Raw genomic sequence first — 23,664 nt, 5'->3', positions numbered from 1 at the left:
AGATGTAAAACAATTGTTTTACTGCTTGTACCAACAAAGAGTTCGAACTGCAAATCTTAAGCGGGAGGGAGTAGCGATGATTGGTGAATTTAAATAACCTGGGGTAAGTTCAACGACACGCGGGGGAAGAGGAGAAGGAGGGATGCTCGGGAACCTACAAAAAAAAAAAAAAAAAAAAAAAAAGGAAAAAAAAAAAACGGTGCGAAGAGGAGAACAAAGAAAACTAGGGAATAGAAGACTTTGGGGGTGGGAGCCCTGACAGAAGTGCTCGGTGCTGGTGGTTTGGATGGCTGGGAAGGTAGAGCCGCACCTTGGCGTGCGACCGGGCTCCGGAGGGAGAGGCGAGGAAGCTGCTCCTTACGGGTGCTAAGTGCACAAAGCGCCCGTGTGGCAGGAGAAGGGACCTTTCCCCCCACGGCCACCAGTTTTCCAGCGCTGGGAAAAGCGTGCGCTCTGCGCCCTTCACTCCCGTGTGCTCCCCACATCCCTTTTTTTTCATTTTTTATCCCTCCGATCCTTCCTCCTGATATTCCTGGAAAGCTGCTCGCAGGCTCTGAGGTGCTCAGCATCTCAGCGCGCCCCGAACCACATTTTCCCTGCGGAAAGGGGGGCAGTGGGTGAACGGGAGGAGGAGGATCGCAAGGTCAGTGGAGCAAAACGCCCCCTCTTACACCCACGTCCAGTGCCTGGGGCACGGGCTTTGCCTTCCCCGCTTTCCCCAAAGAGAATTTCGCCTTTGTGGCACAAAGGAGAGGCGGTGGAGGAGCAGGGAGCCGCTCCGACGGCGGGAAGGAGCGGTGTGTGTGCGGGGGCACGGAGCGGGACCCGCCGGGCCACACAAAGGGGCGGCGGGCAGCGGGCGGCCCTCATTGTCCCCCTGGTCACGTCCTCCCGGCCACCCCTCCCTCCCTTGCACCGGCTTTTTTTTTTTTTTTTTTTTTTCCTCTCCTTTCCTTCTCTTCGCTCTTCTTATCGCCTTTTCCCTCAGTTTTTCTTCCTTTTCCCTCATTCTCTTCCTTCCTCCTTTTTCTTCCTCTTCTTTCCCTTCTTCCTTTTTTTCCCCTCCTTCTCCCCTTTCCCCTTCTCCTTCCTTCTATGCCCCCTTTTCCTTTCCCCCCTTCTTTTTGTTTCCTCCCTTTTCCACTCTCTTCCCTTTCCCCCTTTTTGCCCTTGTCCCTCCCCTTTCCCCCACCCGCTTTTCTCCTCCTCCCTCCACCTTTCCTCCCCATTTCTTTCCCTTTTTTTTTTTTTTTTTTTTTGTTAATTGAGGCGTGAGCGTTGAAGCGGGCTGGAAGAAAAAAATCCAAAAAAAAACCCAAGGGAAAAAAAAAAAAAACCCCAAACCCCATCTCAGGATGCAAGAGAGTAAATGTTGTGTGGCTTCAGGGATTGCCTTTATTCCCGTGCCTTTTATATTTAATGATTTTGGGAGGTTTTTTTTTTTTTCGCCTTTTGGTCTGAGGGAAAGGGGAAGTTTCCTCCCCCACACGGAGCGAGCGAGGCTCGGCGGGGCGAGCCCGGGACGGGGCGGGCGCGGTCCCGCTCTGCCGGGGCGGGGGGTTGGCTGCGGCAGGGCTGGGCTTTGGCAAGGCCCCCGTGTCGCGGGTTTAATCCCGGTTCTGGGCTCGGTACCGCTGTGCGGCCGCCGGTTCGGGCCCGGTTCGGGGCGGAGGGCCCGGCCCGGCCCGGGGGCGCGGCCGCTGTCGAGGAACGGGGCGGGCGCGGCGGCCCCGCGGCGCCCCCGGGCGGCCAGCGGCGGGATCGCAGCTCCCGCGGCGCCGCTTTCCCGCCAGAGGGCTCCGGGCCCGGCACCGTGAGGGGAAAATAAGGCCGAGCCCCCTCAAATCACCGCCGTGATGAAATAATTTAATATACTCAACACCGCCTTGGTAAAAGCCGCCGTCTCCGCAGTTCCTCGCACTCCCCATCCAGACCTGGGAGTCCTCTGCGCAAGAAGCGGGTCCTGAGGAGGCTCAGGATGAGGCAGGGATGGAGCAGCTGCTCCAGGAAAGGCACAGCTGGGATTGTTCACTGCACAGGAGCAGCTCTGGCTGAGCTCACAGTGCCCTTGCAGGGCTGGAGGAGCTGCACAAACATGGACAGAGACAATTGCCAGGGGCTGCAGGGACACACACAGGGAATGGTCCCAGTGCCACAGGCAGGGCTGGCTGGGATTTGGGGCAGGAATTGTTGCTGGCAGGGTGGGCAGGGCTGGGATGGGATTCCCAGAGCAGCTGTGGCTGCCCCTGGATCCCTGCAGTGCCCAAGCCAGGCTGGACACTGGGGACAGTGGCAGGTCCCTGCCATGGCCTCATGCCCGGCAGTGGCACTGGGTGAACCCCAAGAGCTCTGAGGAACAGAGTCACAGCGGGGTCCTGGAGCCTCGCCCCATGATGGCAGTGCAGGGTTAGACCTGTGCGTGACACCTTCACATCATTTACACCTCCTGCTCCCTTCACCCGTGCTGGAGAGGGATGGCCAGGAGAGGCCCCAAGCTCTCCTGGAACAAGATGATCAAGTGCACTCAGCAATGCTGTCAGGCACAGGGCAGGATTGTCAAAGCGAGCTGCGCAGGGCTAGGAGCTGAACTTGGTGATCCTGTGTGTCCAGCTCGGGATATTCACTGTTTCTGGAGAGAAGGTGGAGCTGAGGTGATGCAGGCTGTGCTCGCTGCTCCTCCACGTGCTGCCTCTGGCAGTTCTCCACTGTGTCTCAGCATGGCTGTCCCAGAGCCTGGAGCTGCTCCTGGCGTAAAAACACAGGGATTGAGGGATGTCCCGAGGCAGCAGCTGCTGCAGCCAGGAGCACCAGAACACGCTGTGCTCTGGTCACTGTCTGTGCTCACACAAGGACTCAGCCTGAAGGAGTTTCCCCCACAGCATCACAAGGAGTGTGATCAGCATCACAGGGAGTGATGAGGAAGAGGTGAGGCAGGCACCCCAAAAAACTTTCTCTGCGGCTTTGGGAAGGCCTTTCCGAGGGATAACAGGCCAAGCAGGTGCCACTGATGAATGGGATGCAGGATGATGCGCCCATGTGTCGGCACAGTGGGCTAATTAATCATGTGGGAGAGAGGTGGTGAAGCTGGCAAAGTTAATTAGGCAGTGCTGATGGTGAGGTAGGTACGTGTCAGAAATTAACAGTACCGGGATCAAAGGACTGCAGGAGTAAAAGAAAGTGCAGAATTTGAGGGAAGGTGGCACCTGTGAAGCTTTCAGAGCTTTGAAGGTAGCAAGGGATGTACTATGGCTGGGGTTGGTCATTTCCAGGTTGTTGGGGAAGCTGTAAATTACTGTTTTACCCATTAGAATGAGCAGCCTTCCTTCTCTTCTCTACTGCCGGGCTCTGTTGGGTCCCACCCTCTTTTTCTTTCTTTTTTTTCTTTTAATCTTTTATGTCATTCTGACTTTCACTATGAAGGTCAGATGGGCAGAGGCTGCTTTTTACGTGTTTAATGAACTTACCCAGTTTTCACAATGCAGCTGTAGAGCATGTGCAGAACCAGCCTCAGCGTGACCTGAAAAGTTGCAGGTTTTAGGGACACTGTTGCATCTATGAAAATGGCTAATTCCTCATTGTCTCTGCTTCAGAGAAACGGGGACTTTTATGATTAGCTTTAATCTCTTCCACACTAGCACAATTCACTTTCTCAACCTGGAGTTTTAAACAGAAAGAGAGACATGATGTTCTCTCATCTGGTTAAATTAAAATAGCATTGGTGTGAGATCAAGCTTAGACTGCAAACTAAACACAAGCTGGAATTTTGTCAGAACTTACTGCTCCTGTGAGTTTTTTGCTCTAGTAAGGGAAGGTAGCAGCGCCTGCAAAAATAGGAGTTGTTCTCTTTCCCCAAAGAGAGAACCCCTACTCCAAGTTTTTAAAGATGTGAAGTTTGCCCAGGACTTTGGCATCTATTGGTTAAAAGATGCTGCGCTCGGGGTTGTATCTGTTTAGAAATGTAACACAAATTCCTGCTGTAGATCCATCTGCCTGTAGTAGCTCCTAATAAAATGGATCAGCCCAGTTGGAAGCCAGCCAGCAGGCAACCCAAGTTTGGTCACGTCAAGAGAGGTACTTTTTTAGCAGAATGTGGAAATTAAACACTTACTCAAGTCTTGCAGCTTGAGTTGGCAAGATTTGCTCACCGTGTCTGTGGTGTTGCAGATTTCTTTTACTATGGGTGTACTGACACCAAGGGGGAAAAAAAAAAACTTGTGGAAAAAGGCACAGTTAGATGGATTTTGGCTAATTGCAGTGGAGTTTAGGGCAGTACAGCAGACTTCTGTGAACTGCAGAGTGCAGGAATGGGAAACACAAACCTGTTTTAGAGCAGGGATTTACCTCTGGAGGCTACAAGAGAGCACAGTCTGCTGCACCTCTACCAGCAGAAGGGCAGGAGCAGCCACATCCCAGAGCCTGGAAATGTGGGCAGGAATTGGGGTGAGGTGTAAGCAGCAACCTCTGCCCCACCTGTGGGTCCTGAGAAGAATTTTTGGCAGCAGGTCTGCAGAGCTCTGTCTCCTCCTAAGCCAGGCTACCCCGTGGGGCTGAGCAAGGTGCTGCTCTTATGGTCTGCATGTTTGGAGAGGGTGGCAGGGAAAACTGCTGGTTTAATTCTGGCAGCTGGAGTGGAGCAGCACAAACCCAGGAGTGTTTATGGGAACCCACCGAAGCCTGGAGTGTGAAAACCACCCCTCAGGTGTGGAGGGCTGTGTGGGAGTCACACTCCTGACCCTGAGGGCTGAAAATCAGACCGTCCTCACAGGGGTTTTCATTGCTTGAGTGTGCATTTTGGGATAAAGAAGATTTATAAAAACTCAAGAGGTGGTTTTCCAAGTGTCAAGTAGGGATTTTTGGCAAGTGTCTCATAGTAAGCTTTGTACTCAAACAGTGCAATTTTTGGGAGCTATCCACCTTTGGTGCAGCAGGTGCAATTCCTGCCCTATTCAGTAAAAGGCTAGGAGCCATCACAGCCAGGAGTGCTCTATTCTCATGGATACCTTAAAAATTGCCCTTCCACAGTTGCCTTTCTGTTTTCATCAGTCCCTGTGGGTGTGTGTGTTGTGTTTGGTGACTGGAAGCGTAGCAGCAGGGTTTGTGTTCTTACCAAACGTGGAAGCAGTTGTTTTGTGACAGCAGTTGCAATGGATTTCCAAGGGCAACAGGCTTCCACTGACACGTGCCAGGCACCCAGGTGCAGAGCCAGGTCAGAGCCAGGGAAGTGGGCCAGGTGGTGGTTGCAAAATGCAACCAGCCCCATCTAGGTGCAACACCCCCATTGTCAGGAAAAAGAAAATACTTTGTTATTTTTCTTGTCTGGTTTCTTTGATTCCCTTGATTTTGGTCCCAAAAGGCAAGGTTGCCTTCAGGGTAAGGAGGGAGATAAAACTTATGGGTAAACATGGAGAGCTAAACTTGTAAACATTCTGTTCTGGAGCTTGGCTTCACTGTGGCCAGCGTGTGACTCATGGGAGCACATGTGGGCAGAACATCTCAAAAAGTCTGGAGCCACTCAGCTCTCACAGAGGCTTTTGTCTTTGTCTTTTAGGCAGGTCCTTCACTCAGCACCTTGGGAGGTGGAGAATTCCATCAGTCTTCTTTTCATGCTCTCATCAGAGCTCCTGTGTTTCTGCAGGAACTTTGCTGCAGTGGTTTTGGTGCTTGAGGCTTCCAGTGCTTTTGGTATGCAAGGGTTGCTTGAAGGTCCTCCTGCACATCTGTAGGCTCAGATTGACATCACTTTTTCTTTTAATTGTTGTGTAATAATGAGGGTCATTTCAGTGTTTATCTAAGCAAGCATGTGACTGTATTTCAGAGCTGGTCCATTGCATTCAAAGGATTTTGATATCTGCAGCTCTGATCTTGTGCAACCTCCTCACTCATAACCTTCTACAGGGAGTTTGCACCCAGGCACAGTATAGAATTTTGAAGTTAGCTAATAAAACAATCACTTTTTTTTTGTCCACATGCAGCTTGGTTTGTGTAAGTGTAGGAAGAGATAAAAGTGTTTCCGAGTGGTTATGGGGGTCGTTGTTAAGGTCTTCAGAAATAGTTTAATGGCATGTAGAGCTTACACTGAATGAACTCCTGGTTCCTATTTGGGACTCAGTCATGAAAAGTGCAAATTCCATGAAGTCCACGTTGCAAAATAAGTGATATCACACTCTGCACTCAGCTGTCCTGAGTGGCTGCAGCAGAGATGAGACGCCCTGGCAGCGTGCAGCCTGCTCTGTGGAAAGCAGCTGCATTCTCCCTCCACGCCCAGGGAGTAAGTTGCAGCACACATCTCCCAGTGCAACCAGCTGGCTCTGGCCATCCATGTACAAGGAATGAAAGGCCCTGGGGTTTTCAGCCCTGTTGGGTGGGAATTTTTAGCTTGCCTCACTGGAAAGGCTTGGTTGGAGATGTTTTGCGTCTTTCCCGTGCTGCTCGGACGTTACAGGATGCGTGCCAGTTCACACAGACTCATGTGTGGAGTTTGGGCTGCAGCTGTGAGCTGTGGAGAGAACTCTCCTGAGCTGGAACACGTCACCAGGAGTTTTCTGAGGCTGCCTCTCTGTGAGTCTTTGTTGTCATGTTCAGTGCAGCCTGTGGAGTTTTTAAAAGTGGAAGTTTTAAACTGTGCACGTGTGCGGTGCAGGTTGCATAGTAATAACACAGGCTGCACAGGTACGGGTATATCTATTAAATCTCTGCTTCACTGATCCTTAAGGCAGTTCAACTGCAAGCTCTCTTGAACACAAAAAAACCTGTCAGCCTGGTTACTTGTCCAAGTGACAACCTCAGGTAGCAGATTTTGCAGCAATGTCAGGAAAATCAAGGTGGTGATGAAAATTTGTCAGTTTTGACAAACTGCTGCTGAAAGTAATTTCTTATGTTGGGATGTTCATAGCACATGTGTGTAACTATAAGGACGAGGGACTATTTTATAAACCCTTTATAGTTATTGGTGTTTGTCTTGCAATGCTTTTGTAATTTTGGGGATATTTACAGGTTCAACATGTGTAACTATGAACTGAAATGAAAACTGGGAAATAATGTTATGAGCATGCAATTTATTATTATGTTCATGTGATACATGTGAAGAGCTCTCTAGCTGTTGGAAGGTGGAGCCTGTAAAGGAAAGTGAGAAACAAACCCAAAGAGAGCTAACATATCAGATAATCAAGAACCTGAAACCCATTATAAAACTATATTCCATGGAGGCACGTGGTCATTATAGCAAATCTCCACCATAAATTGTTAAATGAAGATGCTCTGAAAGCAGGGAGGACTGCTTCTGATACCAGTGACAAATATTGATGTGCTGAGTTACAACACTTGCTAAGGACACAGTGCAATACTAACCACTTACTCCTTTGTTCTTCATTTCTAGGTCAAGATGTTGTTAAGTATAAAAAGTATCTTATGGATGTACTCTACAATAGTTATAACATATATGCTACCTAAAGGTAAGTCTTCTGGACATAAAACATTTGATTAAAATCAATTCAGTGGTCTAATTGGGAGGGCATTTCACAGGACTGAGGGAACAGCCCAAACTCAGGAAGTTGACTTTCTTTGCCCCTGCCATGCTGCACCATGTCACTAATTGTGTTTCTGTGTCCTCCTCAGGGTGTTAATGATTTATATCTGTTGTGTTTGGGCTGCCATGAGCTAAGCTGGGGCAGGTTCCTTGGCTGCTGGGAGGTGTTAGGGCAGCTGCAGGTTTGGGTGGAAAGGAAGGAGCCTTTACTACCTCTCTTGGTGATTCCATGCTAAAACTGAAGTATGTGTCCATGTGTGGTTGCCATGACTATTTGAATGTTTGGGTCAGGCTTTCAGTAAGGAAAATATCCTAACAGCTGCTGCAAGCTCACAAAATTGGGAAAGCAGCTTCCCCAAGTCTCAAAGCAAGATTTTTCTTTATTTTTCTTCACCTTTATTTCCAGGAACTCCTCAAACTGACTTTAACCTTTGTAAAAATCAAATCTATTACTTTTTTTTTTTTCCCCTCCTATGTTGAACACTGCTGCAAATAACATCTTTAGGTAGTCCTGAATGATAAAGAAAAGCACTGGTTCACTTGTGGAACCAATGTAAAAGAAAAAAAAAAAAAAAAACAACAAACCAAACAATAATAGATTTAGACTGGATATAAGGAAGAAAAGTCTGGATCAGACCACAGGCCTGGCTCACTGCCTTGCACAAATGCAGAATTCAGGGATACTGGGATTGAGAGGCAGCACTGTGCATGGAGAGGAGTCACATGGATCCTTGGAGTTGTACAATGTGGGATGGCATCTTTACACGTCTTCTCACTTACTCCAGATTTTATTTCATCTTAAATGGCCTATCTTATCAAAAATTTCCTTTTTGATGAATTAATCTAATTGACTATCCCAAAGAATCTGTGGGATCAACTCATGTCCTTATCTTTTGTAGAAAAGTCAGTTGGTGTGATAATATTTTTGAGGAAGTGTGTTAGAAGACTGCACGCAATCTTTAGAAGTATGTATTTTGTTTAAAAATACTCTAAAAATAAAATATATCTCAGCATTCTGAAAGACACCCTAAGTTTCAATCTTTTCTGTTTAAATCCTTAGTTTGCATATGAAATTGAAGCCTTTAATTGTGTTGTGAAACACCAATTCCCAGTTTATCACTACTGTGTTTTACAAGCTGGACCTTTTGGTTATAATCAACACTGAAGTTTTTCCTACCTGTTTTGGGTGGCCATTTGTGGCATTTTGTTGAGTTCTGCACCTGAGATTTACATTTACCTGGTTCCTTGTGTCTTGCAGACTGTAAAAGTAGTTCTTCACTCTGCACATCCTTCTCTTATTCTGCTTGCTCAGACCACAAACCACCCGGTAAAGGACTCAGGGAAGGTTTTTGTTGGGTCTCAGTCCATTACTTGTCAGTGTTTCCAATAAGTTTCACTCATTTTAATTCATTATTATTTTCACTAAAAAAATTCTGGTTAATGAAAAGGCTTCTCTTGGGCTCAGTGCTCGTAGCTGGATTGACAAAACATAGTTTCACTGATCCTTTCTATTTCTGCTGCTAGACAAGGCAATATACCATATGTCCCAGCAGGTTGCTGGTGAACTGAAAAATGAGATGCATAATTTTTCTTTTTTTTTTTTTTTCTCCTCATAAATTTAGCTAAAAATAAATAGAATATTTTATTCTTTAAGCATGTGAGATTTGTCTGCATAGTCAGTAGCAACATTCTGTTCAGTTAAACTCAATTATGTGGCAAATTCACTCCTCTAAGCAGTGACAAACCATGCAGAGCACTATTTTCTTCAGACTCCTTGTCCACTGCAGACATATTGGCCTGGTCATTGTGTTTAATGTGATACAGAATAGCAGAATTCTGTCCTTTTAAAAAATTATCTAGATTCCTACTTGAAGAATTTTATAACATTTGCCTCAGAAACAAGTGTACACATTTTGCAGAAAGAGGCTTTGCTCTCAAGCAAGATTTCCTTTCCACCTCAAAAGGAAGACATCCAGCTATGTGCCATTGGTCTATTCCATCCCACTGGTAGGGGCTGACATAGAATATCAGCTTAGCAAAAATGCTAAAGGGAAAAAAAGGGGTCATATGAATTAATATAAGATACTGATGGCTTCTGCATTGGTCAGTAAATTTTGCTAGGCTGATTATTTGGAGTGCTGCAAGAAATCAAGCTTTTTGGAACTCTGCAGGAACACCACTTAATCTTGTATTTCAGATATTGTGTCAGCCAAATATTTTCTTTTTCTGTAGGGAAAAAACTTCTCTTCTTCCTCCTTCTCCTCCTTCTTCTCTTCCCTTCCTTCTTCCCTCCTCTCACCACAACAAATAGTGGGGATATAATGTTTTCTGAAGTTGGGCAGAACTGCAGCTACACAGAATCTCCTGTTCTGGGAAGTAGCACAGTTTAGCCTGGATCTAGTTTGCATATCAGGATGATGTGTTGTTTGCCAAGGCTTCCAGCTGGCTGATGTGAAGGCATGAATTTTAAAGGGAGGAAATTTCCTCAGGGTTCAGGGCTGATATTCCAGATCACTCATAATCAGAGGCAATGTTCTGAAAAAGTTTATTAAAGTTCTGTCAGTCAGTATAATTATAATTTAGTCATTCTTCATTTAAGAAGAAAGTTCCTGTAAGGTGTATAGATGACAAGAGATCATAATAAATTCTAAATATTTTGAGGCTGATTTTAATCTCCCACCTGTGCAATTTGGCAGTAATTCCATCACAACTGATAGAACTGAGAATTCATTCTGTTTCTTTATCTCTAACCACTGTAACTCTGTGAAGTTCCAACAAAATAAAGGTGATATAAAAGATCTCTGTTTCATCAGTTTTGACACTGTCATCTTGAATCTATCTGAATTGTGTGCCCAAGGAATTTTAGTTTGGTAGGCATGGATGGAGAAGACCTGAGAACTTCCATTCAGAATTCTGTGTCTTCTCTGTCCATTTTTCTCTTTTTCTGGCTAATACTTTATTATTGAAATGATTGGGCATTGAGGTGATGACTCTTGTATTAAATCTGTCTAGATTATGCCATTAAGATTTTATCATCTAGATAATCTGTTAAAAATAATCAGATCAATGAGCAACTTTCCTTTTTTCTTTTATTTTCCTTTTTTCCCCTCTGTTTTTTTTTTCTGTTTTCTTTCTTTTTTTTCTTCCCCTCCCCCACCTCCCCCCTTTTGTTTTCCTCTTTCCTTTTTGCTTCTATAATTCTCTCTCCCTGCCCACCCTTCCATTCTACCCTCCAATTTTCTACTCTTTAAGGAGAGGTTATATGTTTAATCACAGATAAACTATAATTTTCATGTGCTGGTATGTCCTGTTTCATGTATCACTATGTTGGTGGTTATTATTAAGTTATTATGCTTCTAAACTTTATGAATACTAGTTCCCTTCAAAATTGTGATGGCCATGTTCTACCTTTCAAAAACAATAGTGTGAAGGAGATAAAATAGTTACTATTGTGCATCAGCTTTTAATCTTCATTAAGCCATTATGTGTGATGAAATAATATCAAATAAAAAAGGTAAATCCATCAGAAACCCTCTCTTCAGCTGCAGCATGCAGCTTGGATGAACAGTAGTCAACTTCCCCCTCAGGATATTGTCAGATGGAAGCATTTCACTGTGAAATGTTTGCAGCTGGAGATGACATAAAAATGATAAAAGTCCTGATCGTGTCAAGTCTGAGCCAAGTAGGGACTTTCTGTGCTTTACTTCCTCCTTTGCTTTTACATCCTGAAATATTTCATTTCTGCAATGTGTTAAAGGCCCTGAGGCTACAAGGAAACAACTTTGAAAGAGTGACTGTTAGGGAGACTCTCCCTGGAAAGGCTTTTGTTTCAGCACGTGTGCAATATAGAGAATTAACCCCTGAGAGAACAGCGGGGTCAGGGGTGGCAGGGGTGCAAAGCCATGGGAGCAGCTGCTGTGGGGTGAGGCAAGGTGTGAACCCTGCATTTTTGGATTTTTTTGGACAGTGAGGTACCTCATAATTTTTCACTCAGAGTGGTATTCCTCCTGTGAATTGAGGAAACGGCTCTTACAGTTCATCTGTCACCTAAAATTTCAGACCAGTTTCCGAAGGTTAATTACTTGGTGGCCATAACAAATAGAGAGAATAAGTCAGAATGAAAATTTCCCAAAGAGAAACCTGCTTCATCATCAGCCTAAGGTGTACCAAGACTGATACAAACTCAGTTTATACTCCCCAGTCTTGTTACGAATCAGCTAAGGTTCATGGATTTCAGGCTTCGCATTAGTGAATCATTAATTAACAATGAAATACATCTGTTTCTGATTTTGCTGTTACACTAATGTGATTTCTCCTTCCTCTCTCCTCGCTCTCTCCCTTTTTTCTAGTTAAAGCAGAAAAAAAAACCCTGGTCAAGGGATCTCTCTCTGGAACTTCAGTCCTGCCATGCTTCTTTTCAACCACACCCACCATATCCTCCAGCTACGCCGCCGAGTACCTCCGGATCAAATGGTCCAAAGTGGAGCTGGACAAAAGCGGGAAGGACGCCAAGGAAACCACGGTGCTGGTGGCCCAGAATGGCAACATCAAAATTGGGCAGAGCTACAAGGACAGGGTGTCTGTGCCAAGCCACTCCGAGGAGACCGGGGACGCCTCGCTGAGCTTCTCCAAGCTGCGCGCCAGCGACGCCGGCGTCTATCGCTGCGACGTCATGTACGGCGTGGAGGACACGCAGGCCATCATCTCTCTGGCTGTGGAGGGTAAGCATCTGTCTGTTGCATTTGTAGCCACAGTGATTCCAGCTAAAGCAGCAGTGCTTAGTAATCAACACAAAACTAGAGGGGAATTAAAGCGATTCGCCCTTTGAGTAGGGTGAAAAGAAGAAACTCGTGACGGAAAGAATGAAAACTTAGGGTGGAAAGAAGCCACTGAACCTGTGGTTGGCCTGCCTTGATGTCCCAAACCATGCCACCAAAAGTGGGAGCCACTCTTTTGGGAAAGGAACATAAAGCATGAAGGAAGTGCTTCTTTTTGCCCAGTAATGTTTTGGATGGGCAGAAGGAAAAGTCGTCTGGGAGAAGCTGCAAGAAAAGAGGTAGGGAGGTGTTTGCTAAATGAGGGGCAGGCAGTGATAACAGTTTGCTTGCCATCTCTATGAGGAAATAGCCTCCAAAAATTTTGAGAGGGAGAAGTCTGTGTTGAGAGACAAAAGAGACAGGAGTTTCAGAACTGTTGACATTGGAGAAGAGATCTAAGATTATCAAGTACAAGTATTAAGACAGCACTGCCATGTTCACTACTAATCCAGGCCTCCAAATGCCACATTCAAACATTTTTGGACCCCTTCCAGGGCAGGTGACACCCCCACTTCCCTGGGAAGTGTATTCAATGTCTGATCACCATTTCAGTGAAGTTCTATTTCTTGATGTCCACCCTGAGCTCCCCTGCCCAGCCTGAGCTGTTCCCTCTCCTCCTGTCCCTGTTCCTGGAGCAGATCCCAAATCCCCCTGGCTGTCCCTCCTGTCAGGAGCTGTGCAGAGCCACAAGGGCCCCTGAGCCTCTTTTGCTCCAGCTGAGCCCCTTCCCAGCCCCCTCAGGGATTCTGCAGCCCCTTCCCAGCTCCCTCAGGAATTCTCCAGCCCCTTCCCAGCTCCCTCAGGGATTCTCCAGCCCCTTCCCAGCTCCCTCAGGGATTCTGCAGCCCCTTCCCAGCTCCCTCAGGGATTCTCCAGCCCCTTCCCAGCTCCCTCAGGGATTCTGCAGCCCCTTCCCAGCTCCCTCAGGGATTCTCCAGCCCCTTCCCAGCTCTGTTCCCTTCTCTGGGCTCTCCAGCCCCTCAGTCCCTGTGTGAGTGGCTCAGAACTGTCCCAGGGATCTGTGCAGGTCCCTCAGCAGGGCCAGCACAGGGACAATCCATCCCTGGGCTCTTGTCCAGCAGCTGTTTCAGCACCCCCAGGGCCTGTCCCAGCCTGAAGTGCTCCATGGGTTTAAGCAAAACAACAGCGAGTGGCCAAAGGAGCATGTGATGTGTGGGTGTTTCTCCCCCAGAGCCTGCTCATGGCTCAGAGGCTGCTCCAGAGCCCTGTTGGGCTGGCACTAAGCCTGAGCTCACAGGCTGTGCTGAAAGGCAGGGCATTAACCCAGGCTCTGTGCCATGCACAGGCAAGTTCTGGACTCGGGTTTCTGACTCTGCTTAGGACAACACTGAGCTCTGTGGATGGATCTCCTCGTAGGCTTTGCACACACCTTTGCAACTCAATGTTTTTTGTAAGTTCAGTATTTGCTCAGGTGAATGAATCTCAAAACAAACATTAATATCTGCTGCTGGAAGTCATGGCTTTGGCTAAGGCTTCTTTGGTGTGCTTAGTACTGCATTGTTCTTCCAATCTGCCTAATGTGAAAAGTCTGTTGGCATTGTTTCGACCAAAGGATTCAAAGGTGTGGCCTTAATTTGGAAATCCAATGAATCAGTGTAGCCAATAATGTCTGCATAACTTCAGAAACTGTTGAGCCCTAATGACAAAAGCAAAAGAATGGTTTGAACATTACTTTTCATAATGAGTGTACCTGGCATTTTTTTACCCCTTTTTAAGTGTTCCCTTGATTACATATCTATATCCAGGAGAAGCAGATGTTTATGACAATAAAATATCAGATGATTTATGTTGATACTCTAGCTTTTTGCAATTGCTGCTCCTGCAAAAACTCTGTGAAGTGTTGAACTCATTAGATTTATGGTTTTACCTCAATGAAAAACTTCACACACTCCATTTTCTTTCTGCAACTGTTCTTTTCCATGACTACTTTAATGTCAGAATTTCAAGAGAGGATAAAAGCTAAGTTTTGCTTATGGAAAAGGAAAATTGGTTTGCGTGATTGTCATTTGTGCCATCCATTCTCAGTTTTCTCTGTTATGCAAAAAAATGGCATTTATAAACTCATAAGACCTTCATGTGAATATTGCTGCTCAAATCTTCTGCTCTATTCTTTATGATTTCATCTTTTATTTATAAACCACAAAAGCATTAGTCCTGAATACAAATTATCTCCATTGTTTCTTATTTGAACCCCAAAATGACACCATTTGAAGAGACATGATCCCCTGTCCTGACTGGGGTGCAGGGAAGTATTTCCATGTTAACTGAGGAAATTCCAGAGCTGGGGGATAGCCTGGTTCAGCACTGTGCTTTGGCCAGCTCTCCTGGGTGGAGCTGAGGCTGCTGAACCTCTGGTAAAATGAGCACAATTTTTTTTATTCTGCTCATTTTATGCTCAAATTAAGTAGGCCAAAACTTTTCTACAGGGTTCTGCTGAGCAGGTGTAATTCCTCTTTCACCATTATGATGATTTTCTTTTTTTTTTTTTTTTTTTTATGTTTCTTTGGGTATTTTTAAACCAATTCAGGACTTTTGTTCTCGATATTTTCAGTGTCTCCATTTGTTTTATAGACACTCCCCAGTTTTAAACTTTCAAACAAAAAGCATAATGCAGCATCAGTGAAGCTAAGGAGATAAGATTAGACAGCTGACCTGCTTGTTTTTCAAATTAACCTTTGTAGCATAATAGATAGCTGGAAGAGCTAACTTGAATAAAATTACTGTAATTGAAATTTCTCTGCTTTAGGTATGCTGGAAATACAAAACTGCTATTGAACACACTGTGCATCAAATAAATGTATCTTACCACTGGTGTAATGTATTGTGAATGAAAAGTGGATTTCTGAGGAAGAATGATTTTCTCAGTAGCATACAGAGTTCCTCAGGTTAAGCTGAATAGTGGGTATTAGTCATTGAAAGTAGAACTTCTAATATCTAATTATATCTTTTGGCTGGGTCTCAAGCCCAAGACTGTACAAAACTTGTAACTGTGAATGTATTTTTTTCCTCTTTAGCTATCACAACAGACAAATTTGATAAGTTGTATGCAAATATCCAGTAAATTTGCTAGTTTAGATGCCAAATTAACTTCTGAAGTCAGATTCATATGTCATTACCAACAAACTGTCATTACCAACAAACTGTTCAGACAAAAGTTCTGGATGACCCAGAGTCCTATTCCAATGAAAGCAGGTGATATCAAAGGGCAAACTTAAACATTTACCCTATTTTTATATAACCCATTTTGCTGTCAGAGACCTGTCACCCATGGAATTACCCACACAGAAACTTTTGTTATTCCATCCTGAACAGATGTGTGTTTGATTTTTCCCATTTGTTTTTTGAATGTCTAGATTTTCATTACCCATGGGTGGACTCCTGATCAAGCCACCATTTAACCACAGCTAGTTATTTTAGTTATCATTCACAAGGAAAGCACATTTCATGACATTGCCTTTGTCTCTGCAGTGCATATTTCTGCATATTTCCTTTTTTGACAGGTAAAAGTTTTCTAAACAATGACAGAATCTTGGATATTGATATAATTCTGTGTCTGTCCTTTGACTTGATTATAGGAATTAATGATTCCAACTACTTGGGTATCAATAGCTGCTTATATTTGGAAACAGATGAACTTTAAGCTCCCTTCCATCCCAAACCATTTCATGTTTTTGTCTCAGAGGCAGCATCAAGATACTCAGGGGATTCTTTATCTGCTGAGCAGTGCTTGGCTATGCATGCATCAAACAGATATCAGATATTTTGGTCTGAGTATCTGTTTAAATATCTCATCCTAAATAAAAAACCTGAATTGGCTTGCTTAATTCTAGGGGTGTGAGGAGTTTTGCTCTTGCTGGGGTGGCTCTGTGCTCTCCACACTTCACCCCGATATCAGGGTTGCTATTTTGTGTTCTGCAGTTGGTGAGGGTGTAAGAGGGGGGAGGGAAACACTTAATTTTAGCCCACAGAGGAAGTTTGGGGCAGCCAGTGCCTGCCTTACTCATCACTCACACCTGCAGGGCTGTCCTTGGGGCAGGCAGCTCTGCAGGATCACTGGAAGGGAACTTTCCTCACACTGGATACCCCCTTTCCTCTTATTAATCATGGAGAATGCTTTCCTGACACCCTGGTTGCTGCTATAATTACACTGATCTGCCAGACAGAGATATTTTGTGCTCAAAATGGATCTAACACCATGGCAGTGTTAGATGCTTCAGCTTCCCACAGAAGGGGAATGAAGCATCTTAGAATATTTGGAGTTGGAAGGGACCCACTAGGATCCAATCCTGGATATATAGAACAAGTTATATTAATTTGCACTTTCATGTGTTTTCTTCTCTACCTTCTGTGCATGTTCCTCAAAAATTTTCCCTTTGTCTCAGGAGCAACTCTTCCTTTGTCAGATTCTGTAATTTCATCTCTCTACAGTGTTTTGTGCTTTTCTTCTAAGCTTTCTTGGTGTTTCTAAGCCCTCAAGTCAAACTGTCTCACACTGGGAGTCCTTGGTCTCTCAGCTTTTGGGTTTTCCTGGGTGAAGTAAGTTCTCTACATTAAATATCCCAATTAGGGAGATTTATAGATGACTCTTTTAGACTCAACTTGTGACCTTCAGGCAAAGCTACCTTGGGTGAGTTGAATTCCAGAAAGGATTTTATAAAAAGTGCTGCTGTACCTTTCTGTGTCCACATTTATTCCTTCTCTCTAGTTGTAATGAAGTCCACATTTATAAAACACATTTGAGCTACTTTGTAAAAATCTGACCTACAAATGAAATTACACAGTACTTTTCATTCTGAAAAATGTCTGAATATTTAATGGAATACTTGCTTTGTGTGGTGCTATGATATTGGGCAATTAAGAAGAACATGTATGGCCCTATGTATTCAAAATTAAGAAGCCTGAACAAACTACTTATTTGACCTCATTTTTTGTTCTCCTTCTTGGAGGTAATTGGATTTAAAGGGATCAAAGTGGCAAATGGGATCCTTCTAGTTTACTTATTCTTTTGCCATAGCTTCTCAGTGAATATTTTTTTGCCAAAAGTGAGAGCACTTTATTCTTTTCTAACTGATATTTAGGGGATTCACTCTTTTCATGGGCCTAATTTTCTTAGTTTGTTTGATTCTGCTGCAAATCTGAAAGACTTCTTTTTTCCCCCCCAATTTATTTTTTGTGTTTTATTTTTAAAGCCTAAAGACAATCCCAGGCTAAAGATACTGATCTTGTTAATGGAAAGAAACAAGAATTAGGGAGGCAGAATAGACGGTAATTCACATTTTCATTTTTATGCAAACTTGTCTTTCCTGCAATCCTTATGATGTTAATAAATGAAAGTTGTTTCCTAAGTGGGAACGCTGCCACTCAGTGCTGCTGTTAGCCCTGGGAGATTGTGTGCTGACAACCTAATTGATCTATTCTCTCCGCAGCAGAAATCCCCTTCTTTATCTCTCTAAGTAGGCGTTTGAAGAGGTGCTTTTACCTAATCTTTTGGATTTACCTGCCTTGAAACCTTACCACCTCTTGATGTTGAACTTCCCTGTAAATTATCACGGGCTGCTGCATTTTCCAGCTCGAGTTTTACTCTCCTCCCTAAAGGATCCCGAGGAATCTTCCTGTCAAGGGGAGAGCACAATTGGCAGCGGCCATCAGAGGATGGCAGAGGGGGATTTTATTTCTAGGGGATAAAAACCCAGGGTCTACATGCAAAGCGTGCCAGGAAGAGGGAGGGAAAGGGTCTGGCCAAGCTGCTGTGTCCCTCTTGTAGAATTTGGGAGTGTGGCAGCCTCTGGGTGCGCAGGTGGGGTGGTTCTGCCTTGGGCTGGATGCAGGAGCTGTGGTGGGAGAGTAATAAAGGATAAAAACACAGGTGAACTCAGCGCTGCTGCCTTCTCTCCTTACCTGGAGCTGTTGAGAGGGATTCCTGTGCCCTTCCACCTGTGTGCTGTGGGGATGGACACAAACATCCTGCACAGGGGAGCACAGTGTGAGCTGCTGCAGGGTGTCTGTCCCTGGAGAGCCCTGGCTTCCCCTCCTCACCGTGAGTTCCCTGAGACACCTGGCAAGGCGATATTCTTCTTCTCGGGTCGCCAAAACCCAAAGCAGAGGTCGGAAGATGGGTACAAATCCTACAGAGAGAGATACACTCGAATTATTCATGCATAGAACTGAAAATGCTGCCCTTTTCCTTCCTTTCATACGGTTCGCAGCCCTGTAACCCTTATTTTTGGGGTGTATTTGTAATGCAAATTGCCTCCTGCGTTAAGGCCAGGGAGGATCTGAGCTGTCATCTGAACTGTGCGGTAGCTCTGGCACTGGGCCGGGGTTTATTTCAGGGTCTGCAACACAGTGTCCAAGGTCTGAAGGCAAAAATTAACAGCACTGCCATCACAATCTTTTCCCTTTAGGTATTTGCTGTCTTAGGCAACTTCTGAGATTCAGGCTTTATGTGGCCACATCCTACACTGCATGTAGCAGCAGCGTGAGCTCAGTGGTGAAAGTGAACTATAATTTATTAGCCATACCAGGAGCTAATCAGCTAGCTTCCCCTGTAGTTCCACAGGGTTCTGATGCACGATACACCATAAAGCTGCAACACAAAGGGGTGTAACCACAAAACCGGGATCTTACCCATGGAAACCCTCGTTTGTTAAAAGTTAAACACTTCACATTTTTATCTTCTGGTCTAAGACATGAGGTAAACGATGAAAAGACGTTCGCCCTCGCTCTGACAGAAGTGAATTTTGGACGCTACAAATTGCTTTCCTATGAGTGCTCTTTCTTGCTGCTACTCCTTCCTGTAATTACACTGACTTTGTTTGCCAGATGTTCAGTGACAACATTATACTGCTGTAGTCTGTTTTCCAGTTGCTTTATTTGTTCCTAGGACAACTCCTTTCTTGCCTTTTCTTTCAGGGAGGAAATAGACAAAGGGGGGGGGGGAAATCCTTTTCAAATGTTTTAAAGTGCAAAGAGAGGGACAATGGGTTTTGCCCTTCTCTCTGTCTAACTGAAACAATGAAAGTCCTGCACTTTAATCTTCTTAGCCCCAGGGGTCTTCTAATTATTGCAGCTGTTGCACAGGCTTATGCATAGTGAGTCCTCCTTCCCATTCATCTCGGAGGCTCTTTCATGTCCATTAGCTCCTCACTGGAAATAGAGGAGCCTCCAGCTCTGAGAATAGGTGAAGTTTACCTTGTGGATCAGGGCGAGGAGAACAAAGCATTCCCCGAGTTCCTTTCCAGGATTTACAAATGACCAAAGGCTCTTCTTTGCCTCCGCGAAATCCACTTTAAATTGGCTGGGGTATTAACTCTTTAGACCTGCCTCGTTCAGGTGTCACACTGCTCTGTCAGGGTAGGAAGGGCAGGGGTGCCTCCAACGCGGAAAAAAAAAAAAAAATAAAAAAAAATAAAAAAGAAGGAACGAGAGGTGAAATAGCTGGTTGTGGAAAAATGAACTCTTATGTTTAAGAAGCAGGAAGCTTAAAAAATATATAAATACAGCTTTAGAGAAATATGTTGCCATTGTCTCTAAGAGAACAAACCTTTGGGGGCTGAGAAGCAGAAATTCTTGTGCCCAGTTTGAAGACATATACTATCACTTAAGCAATCTTGGAAAAAATTTGTAAAAAAGAGACAATTAATCCAAACTCACACAAAATACATTGTAATTAAGTTTAAAACACCAAAGTGAATTCACAAATTGCATCGTATGCTTGGCAATTTCTGACTCAGCATAAAATATGCTTTATTACAGAAATGCCAATATTACAAAAAAAACAAAACAAAACAAAAAACCAAACAGGTTTACAATGGTTGGGTATGTTCAAAAATAACATATAGAAAAGCCAGATGCATAGCTTGTGAATATTATTATGGGTTCATAGTTATAAAGCAAGGTAAATATTTTATCTGCTTTTGTTGGGAGCTGGATAAAAGTTGCTCATTTTAAAACTCTAGATCCAAGCAGGCCACCTGAACTCATGTTTTTATTTACTTCTGGGCTACTAATATGGCAACCCTCGTTTATACCAGCAGGTTTTCTGTTCACAGTTTCAACCACTGCTACTAAATTCTGAATATATTAAAATAAATACTTTTATGCATACCGCATGCTAAAAAATATAAATCCCCAGGTAATATTTTTTTGTGATTTTAAGTTTAAATGCTGGTGTAGCCTAAATCTGTGCTGTGGGGTGGTTTAGCAGTGAGGCTGTGGGGAGCAGGGTGTCCCCATCCACACTGAAATGCTCTTTTGGCTCCCAGCACAGGATGAAGATGCCCTTTGGAAGCTGTCCCTGTTCTCTGCTTGTTCTTGAAATCTGCCCAGAAATGGTTTGGAACAGTGTTGTGGGGTCTGAGCCAAATAATGCAGTGAAATAACATAACAATTTAACACCCTTAATGAGTGAATTTCAGGCACCTGGAAAGTTTAATATAATGATACAAACACCAGCCGTAATTTTCAGGGGTGTGTTCTTCACTTGTCACTGTTGCCAAACAACACTTGGATCCATTTGAAGCTGAAATTACACTGTTGCTTGGAAGAAGCTGTTCGTGATAGGTTTTGTCAGTTCTAAAAGGCATTTTATGGGAATGCTGGTGGTCTGCAAGCTTCTAGTTAGTGGCTGCAGCTGGTGTGTGACTCCCTGTAAAATTATGAAATATGGGGATTCCCAGACTTTTTTCTTTTATTTCCTATTTCTCTGCAAGTGGCTTTGATAAAAAAATGATGTCTGATGGCTGAGCAGTTTTCAGATAATATTTTCTGAATTAATTTCTCAGTGAATCATGACCAGAAGAAAAGTGTGTGTTCTCTGCTTATTGGCCCTATGCAGATTTTTGATGACTGGCAAAATTTTACTGAATTTGTCTGCATGGGGAGAAAGACTTCTAAATAAGTTGGGAATTCTTGCATCAACAATTTGACAAATGACCTGTATTTCTATTTGTTTGCAAACTAGCAGACTTAATCTTTCAACAGTGGTCTAATAGCAAAGACTTGTTGTAAAATTAATTATTGCTACAATGTCACCATTTCCCCAAACTGTATTACAGTATGTTGTTTCCTCATCATGATTCCTCATGTTTCCTCATCGAGTGAAACCATCAGAGAAAAAGAACACTTAATGGTTTAGGAGCTTGTTTTGTTTTGTTTTGTTTCCATTCTCTGGATGTTTTATGGCGTTGAAACGCTTCTGAGGATTTTAGAGCACAATTAGTTAGGTATTGCAAGGGACATGCCTTTGATGCTAAACTGAAAAAGACAGTGGTAATAGGGGGAAATGATTTTGTAAGGTGGGATGACTGTTTTCTGCCACTTGAGTGCCCTTTATGGTTTGTTCTAGCTGTTGTCAGATTCAGTGGGAATTGTGTGTGTTGAAAACAGAATGTGGCTTTAAACAAAACCATCTTCACACCAGACCTCCCTCTCCAAAGGTCTGACATGCTCCAGAAACTGCTGAAATTGTCAAGGTCCTTTTCAGAACCAGAAAAACCCCAATTAAACTGCACTTTTTTTTTTTGTTTTGTTGGGGTTTTTTTGTACCGTTTGTGATGGGTGCAGGAAAATATGGCTTTGGAAAAGTGGCCAAAATCCATATGTGATAAATTATATATTTGCAGTGATCTTTGATGTGTAGAAACAGACATCAGGACCATCACTGATTAACAAATCTGCTTCAAAAAACCCACATTTTGGGGGGTATTTTGTCATTACTGGTAGCAGCCACTAGAGGGGGAACATAATTTATACCATAATATCTCACCTTTTTGCACTATTTCTCATTGTACCCATCTGTTTCCAGCACTGTGACAACACCTAGGTGAGGTCACAGAGGGGTGATGGCTGGAGAAACAACACAAAAATGTGTCACTGAATTGGGGTTTTTGGGTTACAGAGTGGTGATGACTAGAGAAACAACAAAAAATGTGCCACTAATGTGTTTTTTTTGCCTTCTCAGGTGTGGTGTTTCACTACCGGGCTGCCACGAGCAGGTACACCCTGAATTTCACACAAGCCCACCAGACCTGCCGGGACAATGGTGCTGTCATGGCCAGCCCAGAGCAGCTGAAAGCTGCCTATGAGGATGGGTTTGAGCAGTGTGATGCTGGCTGGGTGTCTGACCAGACTGTCAGGTGAGCTTTCAAAACACCCCTTCACTCTTTTCCCCAAGATTTGTGTGCCTCGCCTGTGCAGGCTTGAACTGTTGTCTGGACATAATTGATGCCTTGGAGTCACTACCTGGAACAGAGGCTAGACCAGATTGAGAGAATAAAGTGGGTATTTATTAAAGACCTTCAGTATTTAATCTATCTTCAGTAGATTCACTTTGGGCTCCCAGAAGCCTCCCAGAGGCTGCACCCAAGTTGGTCACAAGTTTTTTGCAAAATTATAAGTTTGGTCCATTTACATATCAGGGGTTAATTGTCCATTTACAGCTTCAGGTAATGAAGTCATTTATCTCCAGTTTGCTCCCCCCCAACTCACTATTCTAGGGCCTGAGGCTGTAGGGTGTCCTTGAACCACAGACCCAGAGGAAATGTTTTGTGTGATCAAAATGTGAAGACACTAAGCTAACACTCTGTGTGGAGTTTAGAGTCATACCCTAAAGCAGTACAGGATTTGAAAAACATAAAAGCCTAAAACCCCAAGGCATCATAATGACAATTTTTCTGCATTTCCAGGTATCCAATTAGACACCCAAGAGTTGGCTGCTTTGGAGATAAGATGGGAAAGAAAGGAGTCAGGACCTACGGGCGCCGCTTCCCTAACGAGACTTACGACGTTTACTGCTACGTGGAGCACATGGAAGGTGAGAGGCAAAGCCTGGGAGTGCACTGCAGACTTAAAAAGTGACTGGGGAGCCTAGTATGTGGAAGAGCTGAGGAGGAGAAACTTCCATTTAAAACGAGTTTTGGCTGCTCTGGGTCTGAAGGGAACTGCTGAATTGAGGGAACCTGCGTTTTGTGGTCTTGCAGGTGCTGATTAAAGGCCAGTGTGGAGTCTGCAAGGAGGCAGCCAGGGTTCAAGCTGCCCATAGTTAGTGCAGCAGATCTCACAAAAGTTGCTGTTGAAGCATCCTATTTTTTGAATGTTACATAAAAGTATTTTCAAGGAAATGCATTTTACGTTTGAGAAACTGTATATACTATACATGAGGATATACAAAGATAGATGTAGTATAGCTGCTAACTGCATTATAATTCATAAAATATGCAATTAAGTATTTTCATATGTCCATGGCATAAAATTAGACAGATATTGAATTGTCATCTATGTTTAATAGTATCTTTTTAATAA

At 44.1% G+C, this 23,664-nt stretch overlaps 1 protein-coding gene across 3 annotated transcripts in view; it reads left to right on the top strand.

Annotated features, from left to right (window-relative positions):
* Positions 1-23,664, top strand: part of LOC306815140 (versican core protein-like) — a 91,226-nt gene that overhangs the window by 514 nt on the left and 67,048 nt on the right. For all 3 annotated transcript variants that reach the window (XM_079331765.1, XM_079331764.1, XM_079331766.1), the window contains exons 2-5: positions 7,376-7,451; positions 11,875-12,246; positions 22,325-22,499; positions 23,049-23,176. In XM_079331765.1, the coding sequence (XP_079187891.1) occupies positions 7,382-7,451; positions 11,875-12,246; positions 22,325-22,499; positions 23,049-23,176 (745 nt within the window). In that variant the 5' untranslated portion in view covers positions 7,376-7,381. The remainder of the gene's footprint in view (positions 1-7,375; positions 7,452-11,874; positions 12,247-22,324; positions 22,500-23,048; positions 23,177-23,664) is intronic.

This window comes from Erithacus rubecula, assembly GCF_903797595.1.
Source record: "Erithacus rubecula genome assembly, contig: scaffold_101_arrow_ctg1, whole genome shotgun sequence".
In the NCBI taxonomy this organism is placed as follows: domain Eukaryota; kingdom Metazoa; phylum Chordata; class Aves; order Passeriformes; family Muscicapidae; genus Erithacus; species Erithacus rubecula.
Note: the sequence above shows the minus strand (reverse complement) of the source record. Positions and strands in the feature narration are given on the sequence as shown.